This window comes from Leopardus geoffroyi, chromosome A1 (assembly GCF_018350155.1).
Source record: "Leopardus geoffroyi isolate Oge1 chromosome A1, O.geoffroyi_Oge1_pat1.0, whole genome shotgun sequence".
NCBI classification, from domain to species: domain Eukaryota; kingdom Metazoa; phylum Chordata; class Mammalia; order Carnivora; family Felidae; genus Leopardus; species Leopardus geoffroyi.
This window is the reverse complement of record NC_059326.1, coordinates 231,672,118-231,693,703: the sequence shown is the minus strand read 5'-3', so window position 1 is coordinate 231,693,703 and position 21,586 is coordinate 231,672,118. Positions and strand designations below refer to the sequence as shown.

General features: G+C 47.5%; 1 protein-coding gene and 1 pseudogene across 6 annotated transcripts in view; one reads left to right on the top strand and one right to left on the bottom strand.

Moving 5' to 3' along the window:
- ATPSCKMT (ATP synthase c subunit lysine N-methyltransferase) overlaps window positions 1-21,586 on the bottom strand; it is a 249,332-nt gene that overhangs the window by 89,540 nt on the left and 138,206 nt on the right. The window contains exon 5 of one of the 6 annotated variants that reach the window (XM_045442141.1): window positions 9,000-9,212. The exons of 4 other annotated variants lie outside the window; for them this stretch is intronic. In XM_045442141.1, coding sequence (XP_045298097.1) covers window positions 9,153-9,212 — 60 coding nt within the window. In that variant the 3' untranslated portion in view covers window positions 9,000-9,152. Of the gene's footprint in view, window positions 1-8,999; window positions 9,213-18,773; window positions 19,122-21,586 lie in introns of those variants that run through there. One more of the 6 variants, XM_045442090.1, reaches the window with a different exon arrangement.
- On the top strand, window positions 16,981-17,919 carry LOC123580448 (annotated as a pseudogene).

The following is a 21,586-nucleotide window of genomic DNA, read 5'->3' as shown; positions in this document are numbered from 1 at the left end:
GGCCACAAAAACAAAGAGGAAACTACACCTGCACGGACGACACACAGATCTCGGTGAGTGGTCCTGGCTTTGAACAAACCTACCGAAATGGACATTTGAGGACAATTGAAGAGACCTGAGTGGAGGCGGTGGCTAAAATAAAATTAAAACGGATGGGCCCAGAAAGGCGGCGATTACCAATTGCAAACAGCCACCTTCCATCTTCGCATGGACACTATGACCTTTCTCTAGGTTTAAAGAGCCCACACAGATATCCACCACGGACCACTTGTGCCTGCGTGTGCCCCTCCCCCCACACACACAAAACAAGCTACCCCGAGGTAGCTCATCTCAGAGACAGGAATGCAGCGTTTTCATCTTCTTGTTCTTGTTAATCTGAATTTCTTAACCTCCTAGAATGTTCATTTACTGCATGTGCAATAATAAAAATTATATAAATAATATACATTACATATAAATATGTATATACTTATGTATTTTATATATAATATATATTTTTTACATAAAAATTTTATATATTTTATATATATTTCTATATTTGAGAGAAAGAGAGAGAGAGAGAGGGTGCAAGTCATTGAGGGGTAGAGAAAAAGAGGAGGGGGGAGAGAGAGAGAGAGAGAAAGAAAGAAGCAAGGCTCACCCGGGGCTCATGTTCACACGAAGCAGGGCTTGACCTCTCGAACTGTGAGATTATGACCTGAGCCGATGTTAGATGCTTAATGACTGAGCCACTCAGGAGCCCCGCAAAATTATATTTTAAATAAAAAAATGGAATCCATTTAGGACTTCCGTATATAAAAGACCCTGACCAACCAACACAATTAAAACTGCTCAATAAGCACAAAAACGTTTTTTTTAAATGTACTCACAAAATAGCAAAAAAGTTAAATTTCTCCAAAGGCAAAAAAAAAAAAAAAAAAGAATGAGGAAGGAAAGCCAGAAACAAGGAGAAGGAGAAACAAATAATAAGAACAATACACATGGTACATATGAGCCCAGATATATGACAATAATGTAAATGGACTAAATGTTCCAGTTTAAAGGCAAAGATGGTCAAATTGGATTGAAATATCCACATTTCATATAGCTTACAAAAGGCACATACATAATGAAATGATACAGGAAGGTTCAAAGAAAACAATAAGAGAAAAAACTAGGAGAAGACAGGTCAGGAAAATAGTAACAAAAGAAAGCTAGTATCACTCTGTTAGGTATTTTATAAATTAAGACGATAATGGATTAGAGAGAGAGAGAGAGAGAGAGAATGATTCATAGAATGATTCATAGATCTATAGATACAGATACATACACTCTCACACACACGAATTTACATTATTAGATACATAAACCTTAAGGCAAAAAACATTTCTAGATGTGGAGTTAAGATAACATTTTAATTTACCAGGAAGATACGATAATTTGAAATATGTACACAACTGGGGCGCCTGGGTGGCTCGGTCGGTTGGGCGTCTGACTTCGGCTCAGGTCACGATCTCACGGTCCGTGAGTTTGAGCCCCGCGTCGGGCTCTGGGCTGATGGCTCGGAGCCTGGAGCCTGCTTCTGATTCTGTGTCTCCCTCTCTCTCTGTCCCTCCCCCGTTCATGCTCTGTCTCTCTCTGTCTCAAAAATAAATAAAAACGTTAAAAAAAAAAAGCAAATGAAATGTGTACACAACTGAAAAAGCAGACAAAGTCAAAATGACAGAACTACGAGAGAAAAATTCAGATCAACAATCATATGGAAAATTTTTACATACTCCTTTTAGCAATTAAGCCAAACAGGGCCACTGGCCTAATTAGGGCTATAATATAATTAAGGATATAACAGACTTGACCACTGTACTCAGTAAGATTTGCTGAGCGGACCTATAAAGAATATTGCACCCAGAAAACACAAATTCCTCTCAAGCATACATGAAAGATTTATAAAAATCAACCACATTATCGGCTGTAAAGCTTGGGCAAGCTTGAACACGTTTTAAAGGAGTTGGATTGTACAGACCATTCTGCAATTGTTTAGAAATCAGTAACAGAGGTCAGAAAAATATATTTGGTACAACCATCAAGTTCAGACTACAGCCAATTTGGGGATAGCGAAAGAATATGCCTGACCAGATGAGCTGGCCACACAGAATCAATCCTCTTTAGGATGCTACCAGATGAGAATCAGTGAATGACCACCACGTGTCCAAGGAAAAGAAATAATGTTTGAATCTGGGCATAAGGGGTTAATTTAAACTTGATGTGATCTTTTCTTCTCTGGAATGTGGGAAATCATTTGTTCCTAAGCAATTCACAGCGTTTTCTGATTCAGCCCTCGTGATCTGCCGAGCCAAAATGTTCCTTCCCACGGTCCGGCAAGATAAAGTACGCGGGACAGCTGGATTTTAAAAACACCCTTGTGAGTTGGGTCTTTGTTATTAGCAAAGAAATTCACTAAATTTAGGTCTTCTTTCAAATTTTATGTCCTCAAGATTGAGCTCTAAGTACGAGCGCCAGAAAACACAAGTTGGGTACGTGGACCCCACATGTCAGGTAGCGTGCAATCCACGCGAAAAACAGGGAATCTGAAAGCTGGACTGTGGGCAGACTGACTGATAAAGGCTACAGAGCAGCTGTGTGGCAATTCTATGTTTGATGTGAGATGTAGTTCTCTCTGCTGTTACTTGGAAGATACTCCGGAGCTTAGAAAAGAGGAGTGTGAATCTAATTAACATTGATGGGAAAATTCCAGAATGCCGTCTGAATGCCAAAGTTCTCCCCGCGACCCTGTGGTCAGCAGATCCTTCGGGTCGTAACTAGAACCATGAGTCATCATTCTAGACACAATTGGGGCTTTAGGTCTGTTTTTATTGATTTGTACAACATTATAATTTTTTTTTTCAACGTTTATTTATTTTTTGGGGGACAGAGAGAGACAGAGCATGAACGGGGGAGGGGCAGAGAGAGAGGGAGACACAGAATCCGAAACAGGCTCCAGGCTCTGAGCCATCAGCCCAGAGCCTGACGCGGGGCTCGAACTCACGGACCGCGAGATGGTGACCTGGCTGAAGTCGGACGCTTAACTGACTGTGCCACCCAGGCGCCCCTGATTTGTACAACACTAGAGGAGAAATCGTGAACTCTAAGATCGCGTCTGTCTACCTGAAACAGTTGGGTCTTCCAGGGAAAACATAGATCAGAATTCTGGGCAAGTGTTAAATGACTTTATGGTATAATATTGCAGAAAAGGAAGACTCCCACCAAAGAAGTGGTGGCAGGATTATAGAAAAGCAATGGAAGGGGACAGTGGATTCCAAAGTGATTTCAGGTGTAGCCATGTACACGTGGCCCATTGTTGGATAATTAAAACTCGGAAAAATCTTCTTTTTCTGGTCTGATCAGAGCTCCTTAGTTCACGGATGAGAGCTGAAGCAGCACTAGCTTAGGGCCGTGCTTCCCGGCCCATTTCGCCTCCTGGGACACGGAAAACGATTGTGCTTTTGGAAGGGGGAGGTGCCGGGAGAGCGGCTGTCCTCCTGACCCAGCCTGCACCTGCCTCCAGCCCAGGCCCTGCCCCGCACACAAGCCGGGCCTGAGGAGACCCATATTGGGGCCAGGCGCCGAGCGGCTCGACCGGAGAGCCCCCAAAGGAACAGCTAGCTGTCTCGTGGACACCTCAAACTCAACACCCAAAGCCCAGTTTCCCATCCTCCTCCCAAGATCTGCTTCTCCCACAGATTCTCCATCTCAAATCGGCGCAGCTCCGTTCTTGCCGTGGATCAAACCAGAAGTCTTGGATTGAAACTTGACTCGTCTCATTTTCTCACACCCTGCTAGAGACTGAATTGTGTCCCCACCAAAAACAAAACAAAAACAGAAACAAAAACAAAACCACGTTCAGGTCCTAACCCCGAGCCCCTCAGAACGTGATCTTATTTGGAAACAGGATGGTTGCACATGTGATTAGTTCAGCCTGATGAGGTAGCAGAGGGGTAGGGTAGGCTCCCACTCCTACGTGACCTACGTGTCCTCACTAATGGGGGAAATTTGGACCCAGAGAGAAGGCCGTGTGAAGATGAAGGCAGAGGTCGAGTGATGCTTTGGCCAAGGAGCACCACACGTCGATAAGAAACCACAAGAAGCTAGGAAGCAGGCGGGGAACGGATTCTCCTTCCACCAGAAGGAGCCAAACCTGCTGATACTTTGATCTCGGACTTCCAGCCTCTGGAGCTGTGAGACAATACGTTCACGTCGTTTAAGCAGTTCAGCGTTTGGCCCTTTGTTACGGCGGCCCTGGCGAATGATCCAGACGCCGCATTCAGTCCAGCAGCAGATCTTCTGGGTGCTACCGAGCAGTGTGCCCGTGTCCCCCACACGCCCGGCTCCAGCCTACTCCCAGCCCCCACCACCCCTTGCCTGGCTTAGGGTAGCAGCCCCCTACCTGGTCTCCCTGTTCCACCCCAGCCCCCTTTTTCCCAGCGATCTATTCCCAGCACAGTAATCCATGGCTTCCCTTGAAGAATCAAGTGAAATCACATCGCTCCACGGCTGTCCCCGCCACACAGGGCGGCGTGTGGCCAGTAGGACCTCCCGTGGTCTGGGTCCCTGGCACCACTCTGACCGCACAGCCTTCCACTCTCACCGCTGGCCCCCCAGTCTTCTTTGGCTGTCCCCTGCACGCTCGCCACTCGGGATCTTGGCACCTTCAGCGCTCCCTCTACCTGGAATGTTCTTCCCCCGGTGTTCACATGGGGGAGATTCGCCTCCCTCACCTCTCTCCGATCCTGGCTTCTCATGGAGGCTTTCCCTGACCTCCCCACCCAGGGCAGCGACTCTCCTCCCCAGCTGGCACCTACCCCCTGCCCTCTCCGTGGCACGCGCCCCCTCGGACATCTGCACATGCTGAGTCTTGTTTGCTGTGTCATCCTCGACACCAAGCGGTGGCAGCTGCGGACGCGGAGGACTCTATCCGCTCCGCTCACTGTTTACGACAGGGCTTGGAACGTGGCCATCTCTCAACTAGATTTACTGAATGACTGAAGGAATAAATGCATCCCAACACCCATGACCTCCTCTCAGACAGGATGAAACCACTCTCCATCTGCCCCCTGATACTGACCCTGGTGAGTGGGGGCCGCCTGGGAAACGGGGTGCCCAGATCTTGGCCAGGGAAGAGACTATTGTCTGGACGACCCTAGTCTGCTAAAGACCAGGAAAGGGTGGTTTGAACAGGAACCAGTGAAGAAGTTGATTAAGATGACCAAATAAGAAGAAAGAGGAGAAAGGAATCCTCTGCGAAACTATCCGTAGTACAGAAGGAGAACAATCAAATCTGAGAAGAATGCTTGTGTACAAAAGGAAAGTTTGCACAGTGTGGGGCTCAGGGACACCAGACCCATACAACATATTTTGGAATCAGTATTTTAAAAAAAAAAAAAGAAAAAAAGGAGCTATGATGGAGCGCCTGGCTGGCTCAGTTGGTTAAGGGTCCGACTCTTGATTTTGGCTCAGGTCATGATCTCACTGTTCGTGGGTTTGAGCCCCGCATCACGCTCTGTGCTGACAGTGCAGAGCCTGCTTGGGATTCTCTCTCTCCCTCTCTCTGCCCCTCCCCCACCTGCACACACGCATGTTCTCTCTCAAAGTAAATAAACTTAAAAAAAAAAAAAAAAGAGCTATGGCAACATTGTTGTCACTTCCAAAAGAAGTACCGTGTCTTTATCATTTGTATTACTCTTTCACTGTATTGAGGGGAGAGAACGAACAAGAAGACTTGGAAATACGTTCACGGGCAATACAAAAAAGAAACTTCCTGTACACTGGGTGGGATTACTTAAATAATATACGATGAATTTCAAAATAAGCATGGTGGGAATAGAAAATCCGCATAACCTGTCAAAGGAAAATTTGGCATTATATATCAAAAGGTTTTTAAAATTCCTATTCTATTATTCAGTGACAATGTTTATACTTTACTCCAATTTGCCCGCAAGGCTTTTTCTACATAAAAGATCACCACTCCCGGTAGGTACCCGAGCTGGGACTGGAACTCAGGCTTGTCAGCTCCAAAGCTCAGGGACCTGCCAGGTTCCCTACCTCCCACAAGCAGGACAGTGGATCTGCAGAACTAGAAAAAGAGTCTCGACGTGCAGAACTTTCCATCCATCAGCAGATGGGACGGAAAACGTTCCCGCCGTAAGTGGTGAAAGCCACGCTTTTACCTGCAAAACACCTGATGCCGGATAATTCCCAGCCAAGTGAGACAGTACACGGAGCCTTCAAAACCCAAGCCCAGACACCTCCCGACTCTGGAACACATTACCAATGCACATCACAGTGATGTACTTAGGAAGGTTATCTTAACAAGAAATTTCCTGACACTCGCATGAATAAATGCATGTACACAGCTGAATAGATTTAAGGATGCTTGCGCTAGAACTCTTTGCTAAAAAGAGCTTTAACTCGAGATACAAAACACACCAATTACTTTGCAGGCTCAAGCTTAAGCAATTTAGCATTATTTTGAAAGCCCTTGCCATAACAGCAAACAAAAAAACAAGCAGGGCTTGGCCGGGGTCTCAGCCTCCGCCTCCAGTCAGCCCCCTGCCGTGGGATTTTACAAGGTTAGTTGCAAACGTGGACAAGACAAGTCCGGTCGGAGCTGTTCTCGCAGAATTAATACGTTTCGAAGTCGAGAGCCTGGCAAGGAGCAGTGCTAATCAAGCAAGTGACAGTATTAATCTCCTTTGGCTCGGCTCAGAATAGGATATGCCACAGGTGACCCCGAGTCCTTCCCTCCCCTTCTCAAGCCATTAGCCGAACATCATATTTCTTTCTGCTGCCAGCAACGGCACGACCGACAGCACAATTCAAACAGGGGGAGAGAACACACGTGACGAGCACAGCTTATTAACTCTGTCTGGGAATTTCTGTGCTCACCTGTGGCCGGTTTTAAGGTATTCTCTTCATTTAGCAAAAGTAATGAGAAGATAGCCCTCAACCAATTACCCAGCGTGCGTTTCAGGAGGACCGGCTAAGAACATTAGGATTGAAATTTAAATTGTGTGCTCAGGCCACAGAAGAGAGGCTTAAGCCAAGGGAACTTTCAGGAAGGTGATTCAAATACGAATGAGTCGTCAGGAAAACAGAGGCGTGGCTGTTCAGTTGAGTGTCTCAAGCAGGACGAGGTGCCGCGAATGAGCTAGAACAGACAAGGCAGCCGACCTCCGGAACAGGGGCCAAGCTCTGCCCTGAAGGAACGGTTGAAAGAACAAACCCGATATGCATGTAGGAGTCGTGCTCCAAAAACGAGGGTTCTGGAGCGAGCCTGGCAAACAATTCCAAGGTCTGTAATCACTTACAAGAATGGAGTAATGGCCCTCAACTCTAATTTCCACCCTGGAGAGCTCCAAGTACCCCTTAATTTAAAGGCCAAACGCCTGGGGCACCTGAGCAGCTCGATCGGTTAAGCATCCTACTTGAGCTCAGGTCGTGATCTCACGGATTGTAAGTCCGAGCCCCGCATCAGACTCTGCACTGACAATGCAGAGCCTGCTTGGGATTCTCTCTCTCTCTGCCCCTCCCCCACTTATTCTCTCTCTCTCTCTCTCTCTCTCTGTCTCTCTCTCTCTCTCTCTCAATAAATAAATAAACTTAAAAAAAATAAAGATCTAAAGCCTGGCAAACATGTCCAAGCGTCCTCCTATCCAGGTCTGAAAGAATCTTTTACAATTCTTCTCTCCACATTTGTAAGAATCCAGAGTCATTTCCTTGATTATCTGACAGAGAGCAGGGGTGGAGGTACCAAACATCAGCTTCACCTCCTTCACCAGATTCCAGCTCTCATCAAGCACAGAGCCTGAAATGCATCTTTATTCCTCTTCTCCTTCCCAGAGCCCACACTCTTCAGGAGGACCCAGCCTCCTCTCCTTCTGAATTGCAGATTCTAACAGAAGTCTCTGGATCTATATTCCCTTCAGAGGAGGAAGTTAGGGAGGAAACTACCTTGAAAGTACTTTCCCACACTCCTCCACTGGGCGTAACTCAATCACGCCAGTGGCCCCCTGGCCCAAGGACATCCAATCGGCAGGCTGACGAGTGACCTGAAACAGAATCTCGGCAGCAGGGGACGTGGGGAGGGTGTGTAGTTCAAAAAAAGGGCAGTGAGATACCATCTAGAGATGGAAATGGATAACGAAAAATAACACCTGCTGTTTTCACAATACAGACTATAGAATGTGATGTTTGCCAGGATTCCCTGGGCTCGGGAATGCACAGGAACTAGTGATGTGAAATTTCTAAGGTCGAATATTGAATAACCCCCCAAAAGGCAGTGAGAAGGGCCCCATGAGTACAAGAAAGCGGGAAGGACTGGCATGCTTACTGTCACGGTGACCAGTGGCCTTTCCTAGGCTCCTGTGGATGCATATCCTACAAGAAAACCCTCAATACTTCAAGCAGCACAAGGGAGTCACTCCTCTTAAAACCAGAGTCTGTGGGGCACCTGGGTGGCTCAGTTGGTTAAGCGGCCAACTCTTGATTTCAGCTCAGGTCATGATCTCTCCATTGGTGGGTTCGAGCCCCGGGTCGGGCACTGCTTGGGATTCTCTGTCTCCCCCCCCCCCCCCGCCCGCCCCTCCCCTGTTTGCACTCTCTCAAAAATAAATGAATAAACATTAAAAAAGAAAAAAAAGAAAGAAATATAAGGACTGCAGAAGACATCCTTACTCTATCTCCTGAATTTCTTTGAAGGAATCTATTAAGAAACATGAAACTAACATTCCAACAAGAAGGAAAACGAAAAGCCAGAGCTGGATTGTCAGCAGCTCCTCATTTCTCACTGACGCTCAAGCCATGTGTCCTGAGGCCCCTGCCTTGAGGTTTCTTCACCCAACAACTGCCCAGAGGTGACAGCACCCCAGAAATGGGAGAAGAGTGAAGGACCATGGCAACGGAGAAAAAGTGCTCAGATAACAAAAACAACATGATTTTCCTCCTAGTAATCATTACTCATAGAAGGATTGAGTACGTAGAAATTCAGATGCGGAAATTAAGCAAAACGCCTCGCGAAGGGGCAACTGTGAGGAACAGGCACATCACGTGTAAATCGGTCATCCAAGGGACGCAGGCAGTTAAAACCCAAACACACTGTCCACCAACGTTCTGTGGCTCTAGTTCTGCTGAGAAACGTGCTTTTCACGATATGCCTCAAACCTGTCTGCCGGAATTACCTGGGAAGCGGAAAGGTGGCATTTTAAATTTTAGTGACACATTAATGAACAAGGTAATACTCTTGACAGATAGAGAGAAACGTTTCCCATATCAAGCTAAGCACGAGCTCCTCAGATCAAAATACAAGCCGTGTAACTGGCCTTGGCAGGTCCACCGTGCACAGAGCCGCACTTCGGATGCCGCACAGCCGCTGACGTATTTACTGCTCGCACTGTCCTTGGCAGACGTTTGGCAGATATCTTGTCTCAGAAGATTCAGGCCTTTGTCGTGGGGTGGAGGGTTAATAGGATCCCTTAACTGCAGGATCAGTTATAATAAGGTCCTATCTTTTCAAAAGCAGTGGCTTCTTCAAGCTTAGTCGTTGATCTTCTAGTTTGCAGTGGTACCATTTCCAAGTTCAACGATTCAGAGTTCAAAGCTAGAACACGAAGGGAAGTAGGCTTCCATGTAGCAGGATATTTTGTGCTTATGAACACGTCCCCAGACACGTTCTGTGGCATCTTTGGCCAATCGCCAGAGCCATTGAGAGGAGAGGTGGGTGCCAGAGGTGGGTGCCCCCGCCCCTGCAGGCTTCCCGTGGTGGCCAGGCGTCCTGCAGGCAGCTTGAGCAGTAACTAGCTCAGGGTCACTGTGAGGGGTTGAACTCATCCCTCAAAAATTCACGTGTTGAGATCCTAGCCCCCAGTGCCACCGAAAGTGGCTTGATTTGGAAACAGGATCATTACAGATGTAAATACTTAAGATGAAGCCACTTGGGGTGAGCCCTAATCCAATATGACTGGTGTCCTCATAAAAGGGTGAAATTTGGGGGCGTCTGCGTGGCTCAGTCAGTGAGGCGTCCGACTTTGGCTCAGGTCATGATCTCACAGTTCGTGGGTTCAAGCCCCACGTGAGGCTCTGTGCTGACAGCTCAGAGCCTGATTCAGATTCTATTGTCTCCCTCTCTCTCTGCCCCTTTCCTACTCATCTGCTTGCTCTCTCTCTCTCTCTCTCTCTCTCTCTGTCTCTCTCATAAATAAATAAATAAATAAATAAATAAATAAATAAATAAAGGGAGTGGATTTGGACACATAGACAAGCACACAGGGAGAAACTCATGTGAAAATAAAGACACAGAGGAAGACAAATACTGCATGGACTCACTTATATGTGGAATCTAAAATATATATATTATATATTTTATATATATAAAACTAATATTGTAACAAATCTAAAATATACATATTTATATATATATAATTTTATACATTTTATATATAAAATAATATATAACTAATCTAAAAAATGTATATTATATATAATATATATAAATAGGGGCACCTGAGTGGCTCACCGGGTGAAGTGGCTGACTTCTGCTCAGGTCACAATCTCACAGTTCATGGGTTCAAGACCCGGGTTGGGCTCTGTGCTGACAGCTCAGAGCCTGGAGCCTGCTTTGGATTCTGTCTCCCTCTCTCTCTGCCCCTCCCCTGCTTGTGCTCTGTCTCCGGCTCAAAAATAAGTAAACATTAAAAATTTTTCAAAATGAAAAAATTATATATATATATATATATATTATACATATACATATATATACATATACATGTACGTACATATACATACATATACATATACGTATATACATATATATATATTATATACATGTGATCGCCAGGGGCTAGGAGGACCGGGAAGCAGGGAGAGGTTGGTCAAAAGGTACAAACCTTCCTCTATAAGATGAAGCAGGTCTGAGGATCTCCTGTGGATAACACTGTACTGTGCAATCTGCTAGGACAGAATTTAAACGTTCTCGCACACAAAAGATAAATATGTGAGGTGATGCTGTGCTAAGTAAGTAACTCAATGGGGAGATTCTTTCACAATGTATATGTGTATCCAGTCATCATACTGTAGGCTTTAGGTATCTTACAATTTTATTTGTTAATTGTATTTCGAGAAAACTGGGGGAAACAATGAGGGCAGAGGAGGGGTGACCTTTCCACAAGGTGGGCAGACCACCAGAAGCTGGCAGAGGGCAATTCTCCCCCACAGCTTTGGAAAAGCCAGCCGTGTTGACCCCTCGACCTCCACCTTCTGGCCTCCTGATCCACGAGGGAATGCATCTCTTCTGTGGAAGCCACCCAGTTTTGTGGCGCTTTGTTACCGCAGCAGGAGGAAACTGACACAAACGTTACCTCAACTCCCGGTTACCAGCCACATCGCCGCTGATGCAAACCCTTGATCTGGGGTGAAAATTGAGAAAATTGCCAGCACATTCTTCTTTGGTCTACTCTGTCAACCCATCAGTTCTTCTTATATTCAGAAACTGCTCATTTCATATTCTAAAACATTAACTTATATTTCAGCTAGACATTTTCTTGCTTAAGGTCATTGGTTTGTAAAACATTCTAATTGAGCAATCAAAAGAAGGACTACAGAGAAGAGGAAGCAAGGGAAGATGTAAGGAAATTCTAAATAGCTGCCCTTTTCACCCAAAGGACCCCTATTAAACTGGAAAATTGAGTGGCCACTGGTTAATGGTTCCTCTAAAATCCAAGATGGTGGTCCCGAAAGCGTTCTCCCCACCCAGCAGCAAATTCTCAGACCTGTTAAATCAGAAGGGGTGGGGCCCGGTTCCTGTGACAGAACAAGTCTTCCAGGTTTTCTGATGCCTGCTGAGGAATGAGAACCACTCTTGCACTCAAAGCCAGGAGGCAACTTGGTTCCGATGGCAGATTCAGTTGAAATTCCCAAGAACAGCATGTTGGGAAGGATTCTGGAGCAGATGCTGAGCTTTGATGTTAAAATGAGGACTCTCTTGGGCAAGAAAGAGAAGGGGACAGGACAAGCCACTTGGCGGCCATTCCTCGAGTCTCACCAGGAGCCCTAAGCCACCACCACCACATCCTTCTTCATATCAGTTATTCCAAATAAAAAATGTCCCTAACCATAACCATAGCCAAACCATAAGAGACTCTTAAAACCTGAGAATAAACTGAGGGTTGATGGCGGGGGGGGGGGGGGGGGGGGGGGCGGTGATGGGCACGGAGGAGAGGGCACCCGTTGGGATGAACACTGGGTGTTGTATGGAAACCAATTTGACAATAAATTTCATATTAAAAAAAAAAGAAATGAAATAAGATAAAATAAAATGTCCCAAGTTTCTGAAGTGACTTGGACACTATGTATACTGACATAAAAATGAAAAGAAGAAATAAATAAAAAGCTTGCTTTCAGTTCTGAGACAAAACGGAAAGAACTTGATAGCAGTGCTCCCCCGTCTACTGAAAATTTATTTTCCCCTTTTCTCTCCATACTTTACTTCTCTTTCAGGATGGCATTATTTTGGTGATGGGAGAAGACAAATGGAGTTGTACTTCACCCAATCCAGGAAAACAACGTACAAAATCTGAACTCATAAGATCATTGAATTTGAAAGTCACTATTTTCACTGCATTTACACAATAACACATATTCTTTGGTTTTTAAAACGATTTACAGGGATGCCTGGGTGGCTCAGTTGGTTAGGCAACCGACTTTGGCTCAGCTCGTGATCTCGCCATCTGTGAGTTCGAGCCCCACGTCGGGCTCTGTGCTGACAGCTCAGAGCCTGGAGGCTGCTTCAGATTCAGTGTCTCCCCCTCTCTCTATCCCTCCCCTGTTCACGCTCTGTGTCTCTCTCCCAATAATAAACGTTAAAAAAAAAATTTTTAAGGATTTACAAAAGAGTTCTTTACGAGATTGTATTTTATATCTGATTTTATTTATTTTAAATTTTTTTAATGTTTATTTATTTTTGAGAGACAGAGCTCCAGCTGGAGAGGGGCAGAGAGAGAGGGAGACACAGAATCCAAAGCAGGCTCCAGGCTCTGAGCTGTCAGCACAGACCCTGACACAGGGCTCAAACCCACGAACTGTGAGATCATGACCTGAGCTGAAGTCAGATGCTTAACCGACGGAGCCACTCTGGTGCCCCACTGATTTGATTTACTTTAAAAATCACCTACTGCTTCCTGTTACCTTCAAACCTGAACTCCCGGGACCAGTGACTACACCCTGACTACAGGGACTATAGCCAGGAACTACTGGCCCACCAGCCAACCTTCTCCTACTTCCCTGCCCACAACCAGCTCCTCCCCAATGTCAGGCAGGGTCGCTCATCCCTCTGTTGTCTCTTACAGTGCTTTTCTTCATCCTTCCCAATACTGAGCCCTCCCCACACCCAGGTAACATCTTCCCTTCCTTTGTACCCCTGCTCTGACCCTTTGCCTCCCCACAGCCCTCCCTGTCCAACCCAGACTGGAGTGTCTCTTCTCCGAATCTCCAGTGCCTTCCCACGTCCGCCCTCACTTGCCCTAAAGTTGCGCACTTGGTCCTATGGGGCTTGCATATTCCATCCTTGCTCACTGTCCATCCCAGGGGAGCCATTTCCATCAAATCTCCCACTGCAGCAATGCCATGAGTCAACAGGTTCACGGCATGAAGAGATTCCTTGCTGGGAGAGTGTGGCCAGTTCCTTCCTCTCCTGGGAGCACTGCACGCACACTACAGGCTCCAACTGGAATGACTAAATTTCTTACCTGTGAAGGGTCATTTCCAGCCTCAGGGAAGCACTGAGAATGATCTGGGTACCCCCAAAGAATCTACTTAACATCCATAGATCGAGAAACTAGGAAATCTGGATTCTGTCAGTCAGCAGCCCCTAATGAAGTATGTGGCCTGGAGCATCGTGTCTCTGGCCTCCTCTTGGGCCATAGGATCTCCATCACCATTCTTAGGCATAATTCACATGAGGATCCACTAAAACGGGTTAAAGCATCAGCCAACCTCAGCACCATCTGAACAGCATTATTAATCTTTTGCCCTGTCCTCCTAAGATATTCCTCTGCTCCTTATATTTTCTAGTACAAATGACAGGAGGCATCTTTATCTTATTTATAGCTCTAAATAAATTGGTATGAGCATCCACCAAACATATTTATTTTATTTCCCAAGAAATATACCCCCAGAAAATGTCAAGGAAATGATCTTTGAAAAATGCACATCCGAATGCAATATAAAATATTTAAGGGAATGACTGTGCTCTTGGTTTCCATTTTCTGTTAGATTATTCTACAGGCTCTTGTAAAAGTCAAGTCAGTGCTTTTAAAGGCGGAAAATGGCCACGAGTTAGGAAAAGCCTTCAAAGCCCCGGGGTTCTCCTTGATTTGGCTTTTACTTTCAGCATTTTGCCTTGAATGAACGACCTCAAATAACTGAGATATTCACAAATTGATGGACGGTACTTAGCAAAGTAAAACTCGGATAAAGACGGTGAGAACCAAGCCACTCACCGATGGCTTGAAAATTCACAGCCGCACTCGGTGCTTCCTGACAAGGTGTCTCTTGCTACCACTTCCAGTGCGTTCTTCCCCTCCATCCGCCTTCCTAAAACCCTCTGCGGCAAATCACGTGGTCGACAAAAAGCATTCCAGAGAAGATGATTACTTGAGTCTCACCGTAAGTCCATTCAAATGAGTTGGCCGGGGAGCAAATACTCACCTAGGTTAACTCACTTGACCCTCCAACAACCCTGTGAGGCAAGTACCGTCTTATCCCTCTTCTGGGATCCAGGAACTGAAGCACAGACAAGTCAAATCAGTTGCTCAACACAGCGATGGAGTAGCCAAGCCAGAGTCCGACCTGCCTGGCCCCAGAGCCCGGGTGCTCAGCCACCATGACATAGTGCCCCAAAACCAACGCCGTCACCCCACAGGTGCTCATACTGGTTTCATAAATGATGAGACGGATGAAAATTTTCAAGTAACTGAAGTTCATCAAAGTTATCTGTAAACGTCACTGGTAGAGAGTAGAAAGGTGAGGCTCATAAAAAATGAGGACTTCCTCAGGATCCAGGGAGAGTGACCCAGGGAGGATGAGAGCCCCCAAGGGGACATGCCAAGACCAAGTTCCACGGTCCAGGCAGTGAAGGGAGCCCTGAAGGAGGCTCCCAGTGATCAGGGTAGCACCCTGTTCACAGCTCCTAGATGGCCAGTGTGGGGTAGGGCTCATCGAGGGGGGCACAGCCAGAGGGCAGGCTTGGACCACAGTTTTGGGCAGTTGTGAGATGACCTAAATCCAACCCTCATCTACCCTCCTGGAAAGACCCCGTCTAGAGACCTATGAAACTGAGGCTTCCACATCAAGACATTCTGCACCGACCTCTTATCATTGGGACCAAAAGTGTGTAATGAGGTCCAGCCGTCACCAGAGCGAGGACACTCCCAGCCAGCTCCTGAGGTCTGCTATGCTGGCCACAGCTTTCTCTGGCTGGACTGCCATTTGCTTTGGATCTGATCCAGTGGGTAGCAGAGATGTTCTGAGGTCACACACTGGGGTGAATATCTCTGCACCTACTAGCTACTGAGTCTGAGAAAGTTTAGAACTTCACGGAGCCTCAGCTCCCTTATCTGAAAGATGGTGCTAATGAGACAGACAACCCCAATGGGTTATCATGAGGATTACGTAGGTAATGAACGTAAGACACAGGGGGCAGTGAAGTGCCCCCACATCAGCTGCTGCTCTCTGACTGTCACCTATAATGGCACAGGCTCCCTCACCCGATGTCATCTGTTGTCCATCTCTGTCAGAAGTTCACTTTTAAACACTCCAGATCTACCATGTGATGTGAAGTGAGCTGTCAGCACCCTTGTCAAAGGAGCAGAGCTCAGGGTAGACTGTGGTGTGCTATGCAGGGAGCCCAGACACCGGGGTGGTGACTGCAGAAACTTCTGTTGGGCTAAAATATTTTTAAAACATCCCCACCCCTTCAGGAAGAGGGTGCAAACACTCATCGATGCATGAACCCCTTCCCTTGGGGATGACATGTGACAACAGCCCTAAACCATCCCCCATCGTCGGGCCCTGGACTTGGGAGGATTATCTTTGTCGGATGCTGGTGACAGCATTTGCCTCCACAGCCTTGGCATTTGCCTCAAGACTCCTTCTGCCCAGCAGGAGTCAGAACCCCTAAGGGGCAGGAGCTAGGACTTCATTAAGCTCCTAGAACAGGTTAATGAACACGTTGGGGCCTGCTGGCAAATTAAGACTGTTTCAATAAATGCCTTGTGTGTGGCTGAAGCTGGTTTGAGGCTTTTTGAGGAGCAAAAAGTCAAGGCTCTCACCTGCCTCCGACTTCTTTAGCTGCTACCCAAATCGACCAAGAAGAACCCAAGAGATGCACATGACCAAACAGGCTTAAGTCCATTGGGGCTGTGCCTATGCCTGTAAGCTTCATGGGGAAACAATAAAGGGCAAGTGTCCTCGGCTCTGGAGAAGCCACTCGAGCTGACAGCTACCGCCACCCCCATGGAGTCACCAGGAGAAACCCACCGAAGCCAGGAGGTCATGTTCAAGGTCGTACCACAGGGAGATGAACTGAACAAGAAAACAATTTCAACAAGGAACTCCTTCTCCCTGGTTGACCCTGCGCATTAAGCAGCCAACCTCAAGTAAGGGGCGAGGCGTGGACACCGCTCTCTGTGCCACAGGATGGGGCTTGTTCAAGTTGCCAAGAATAGGGGCGCCTGGGTGACTCAGTCAGTTAAGCGCCTGACTTTGGCTCAGGTCATCATCTCATGGTTCGTGGATTCAAGCCCCACATCAGGCTCTGTGCTGACAGCTCAGAGCTTGGAGCCTGCTTTGGATTTTGTGTCTGTCTCTCTCTGCCCCTCTGTTGCTCACACTCTGTCTCTCTCTAAAATAAATAAACATTAAAAAAAATTTAAATAAAAAAAAATAAAGTTGTCTCACTTCAAGAGATACCAGGTGAAATTTAGAAGAAATGGGGGGGGGGGGCGGAGGGGACGGATAAAAACCGATCACCATGCTTGGAAACACGTGGTAATTCAGGGTAAAAATAGGTACAACACACATAAATACAGGGTGATCGCTCGTGTGACCAATAGGGATATCGTTTGTCAGATGGCTTATGCCCATGCAGAAGGAGACATGCTAGTCTGTGCAGCTCATGCTCATGAACTCCCAAAGTACGGTGTGAAGGCTGGCCTGACAGGTTACACTGCAGCATACTGTGTCCACCTGCCGCTGGCCGGCAGGCTTCTCACTAGGTTTGACACGGATAAGACCTATGAAGGCCAAGTGGAGGGGACTGGAGATGAATACAACGTGAATGGCACTGATGGTCAAGCTGGTCCCTTCACCTGCTATTGGGACGTAGGGCTTGCCAGAACTGCCCCTGCAGATAAAGTTCTGGAGCTGTGGGTGGAGGCCTGTTGGTCCCTCACGGCACCAAACGATTCCCCCCGTCACGACTGGAAAAGCAAGGGGTTCAATGTAGAAGGACATCGGAAGCACGCCAAGGGTCAGAACGCCGCAGGCTCTGTGTGTGGCCTCATGGAAGAAGACGAAGCTGCTTCCAGAAACAATTCCCCCAGTGCACAAAGAACCGTGGGCTCCAGACACGGCGGGGGAGACGCACGAGGAAGTCGCACCGCTGTACAAGAGAAGGCTATGAGAAGAAGCCCAAGAAAGAGGTTAAAAAGATGAGGTGGAGCCATCCCAAAATACCTCCTGCCCCGAAGAACGATCGGGTAATTCAGAAGTACCCGGGCTTCCTTACACCTCCGAGTAGGCTGCTAAGAGCTAATAAATCTTCCCTATGAAGATTTTTCAGATACAGACAATAATAAAACTCATTCATCAAGCTGGGAGAGAGAGAGAGAGAGAGAGAGAAGCTGTTTTCCTCTCCCCCCAAGATGAGTACAGTCCAAACTCCCCATCAGAAGCAAAAGGACTCTCAGAATTCTGGGTCCCTACACCTTTTGGGATGAGCACTGGGTGTTGTATGGAAACCAATTTGACAATAAATTTCATATATTAAAAAAAAAAAAAAAAAAAAAAAAAAAAAAGAATTCTGGGTCCCTAAACTGGGGAAGCAGAACAAGCAGTCATCAAAATCCAGCCTCGGGACATCCTGCTCCTTAAGGGTGTTTGCCGAAGCCAAGTTCCCTGGGCAGCCCCTTGGTATCCAAGAATCGCCCTTAGGCTCCATCCTGACCCGCGTTCATTATACTGGGAAGTGTGTAGATGGAGCACAGCGTTCCACGGAAAAGGTGAGTGGCACGTGGAGGCACAGGAAGGGTCCCGGACAGTCAGCCAGTGCGTGTCCCCCCCTCGAAGAACGGCGACCCGAGAAAACAGCACACTGTCTGCCAGAACCTCAAGTTTGGGAGCTCACGGGAGACATACACTGGTTTTCCGCTCAGCGTCTACACAGCTCCCAGCACCGCCCCCCGGGCTCCGACCAGTCAACAGGCTCCGAAGTCCGCGCCACGGAAGACGCAAGCGAGGACGTCGCGGACACGCGCGCAGATGGACAAATCCCAGATCCTGACCGGGGGTAGAGAGCTGAATACGGGTATCAGTCAATCCCGGGGAACACGTACATTCAGGTCACTCTGGAAAAGACCTTCGAAGAGAAGGGGTCAGCTGCAGCCCAGCGATACCACACAAGGAAACCCAGACTCTCTGGCGTGGGCTCACATCATAAAGGTTTTCTTGCTCAAGGGGGTCAGAGCTGCTCCACCATCGTGGGGCTACGTATGCCATCCAGAGTGTGTCCAGCAAGGTGGCCACAGCCAGGGAAGAGAGGACACGTGGGATAGTTTAATTGCTTCTCCCCACCCCTCCTGCCAGCGCCGCGGCCCGGTCTCCCTGCAGGGAAGTCTGGGTAAGTGGGGGGCAGTCTCTGCTCTGGGAGGGCTTACCTCCCTGTATGTGCTGTGTGTACGGGACTGGTCATGAAGCCTGGGTCCCCATCCTGCTCTCTGCTCCCCACTTACACACCTGAACTCCCACAGAGGTGCCCGCTGGGGAGGATGATAGACATTCTGGAATTCACGATACTTCTTCTGGACTCTGCATGATGCCTGGAAGGGATGAAATGTTGTTTTGTCATCAATGCCACTTCAAGGCATTGGCATGTGATAGAAGCAATTCTAAAAATCCCCAAATCGTTCCTGACCAAGGTCAGGGTCCAGGAGATACAGATGGGTAAGGAAATCCACAACCAGGTAGAAGGAGAACAGAAAATGAATATGAGCAAAGGACAAAAGAACAATGCACATGAGCCTAAGTCCGGGTCAAGACAGTTAATGACCTGCTAGCCCCACGGGGGTCACAGACGCCAGAGGCTGTGCGAGTGCAGGGCTGGGGGGTGAGCTGGTTGAAGAAGCAACCCAAGGGGCTGGAGGAACAGGGGAGGCGGGGATACCTGAGCAGAGGCCCTGAGCATCACCAAGGGGATGGGATGCAGGGAGAGGGGGGCATCACTCGTGCCTCCACTGGAATCCAAGGACCTCAAATCATTGAGGTTCGGTTCTAACTTCTCTGACCCCCCACACACCAAACCCTGCCACACAGACCCACACAGCCCCACCCTCGTGCCTGCCCACACCTCCCTGCCTGAACTGGCCTCCAGTGTTTCCCCAAAAGGGAAGAAAGAATCTGTCAGAACCCTTCCTCTGTGCTGGTCATTCCTGGTCCAATGCTGGTCCCGTTCTGGTGTCAGCCACCCCCGGCATAAGAGCGGGGTTTGTCTTTTTATTTTTTTAATTGCCTAGACTATGAGTCTTCAACTTGATCTTTCATCGGAGTTCTTTCTCTCCATCTGAGATCCTGGATTTCTCTTAAACCACCTCAAGAAAGTGGCCTGCAATCCCGCTCTGCCCGCCTAACTTTAGATATCGGGTAAAACCTTGATTCTCAGCATGAGAACATTTATCCCAACAGGTCACTTTTTGAAAAAGGTTAAAGCAATTGAAGGAAGCCTTTTCCCTGATATCAAAGCCACAGACTTAGGTGATTTTTTTAGGCCAAAAGAAACCCACCATAAAAAAAAGAAAAAAGAAAAAATCGGCATTCCCTAAAAAGAAAGCAGCCCTGCTTCTTTATCTTAGCCCAGAAAATTACTAGTTCACAAGGTGAATCTCCCCATGAATAAACGCAATACGGATGGGGAAATAAATCATTTGACTGTCTACATTTTTTTCTTTGTGACAGTCATCTTGTTGAAAAGGGCCTTTTTTTTTTTTTTTTTGGTGCTAATGGAAGTGTCTTGCTAGGTGAGACTTACACACTATCTAAAATGTATAGAAAGTTTTATCTTTTCAACGCGTTTTATTCTCTCTCGCTAATAATTTTCTGCAGAAGTGCCCCAAATTAGGTTACAGGTATAAACATCTGCACGTCAGAGGTGTGGGGGAGGTCTGAAAACCCTCACCGAGGTCACCTTCAAATGACCTTGACAGCGGCTTCTACTCGGCTTCAGGCACAATCCCAAACGATTCGATGAACCATCATCCTTCCAGGCGTGGGTCACCCCTTAACAACGACATGTCCCAGATTTTCCTGTTTCTTCCCGCCCAGACTGAATGTCCCAGCAAGCTGTCCTACCTCTTTATTTGGGAGATATGCCCACCAGAGCTACAGCCGGGTGGGCTATCCATCAGAAAGCTCTCATACGACACCATCCCGCGGTCATTCTGGCGGGTGGGTGAGCACCCGTGCTGTGGCGGTTGTTGAACAGCGTGGACTCACCCCGGCATCAAGAGTCGGCCGTGGGAGAGCACAGAGCATTTCTTTCTCCCCCCGCCCCCAGATCAGTCGCCCCTGTTCTCCCCAACAGCACACTCCTCTGGTTTTGCTTCCACTCTTCTGGTCCCCCCTTCAGAAGCCCTTGCAAGCGCCTCACCTTCCACCTGTCCTTAAATGTTGCCATTTCTTTTTTTTTTTTTTAAGTTTATTTTGAGAGAGAGAGAGAGAGAGAGAGCAGGGAAGGGGCAGAGAGAGAGGGAGACACAGAATCCGAAGCAGGTTCCAGGCTCTGAGCTGTCAGCACAGAGCCCGACGCGGGGCTCGAACCCACAAACTGGGAGATCATGACCTGAGCCGAAACTGATACAGCTGGATGCTCAACCGACTGAGCCACCCAGGCGCCCCTAAATGTTGCCATTTCTAAGAGCACTTTTCTCCTGTTCTCACTCTACAGTCTCATCAACCATACGATTCTCAGATGATCATCTCCGGCCCAGAGCTCTCAGAACTAACTGGCGCATCTAATGGAATACCTCTCTAAAAGCTCAAACTCCATGTATCCAAAACTGAACTCAGTATCATTCCACGTTGGAACTCACATGATTCCAACTACTACCAAAGGAGTGTGCACCCTTCCCGGTGCACCCTAGAAATGGCACCCCAAAACACCCACTTGTCTCAACCAAACATGTCGATGCCTTCCTTGATTCCCTTCTCTCGCTTTCTACTAAGTGACCTTTCTCTTCCCTCCTCAGCAGCCGTCAAGTCTGTCTGCTTTTGCCATGCCTACCCTACGAGC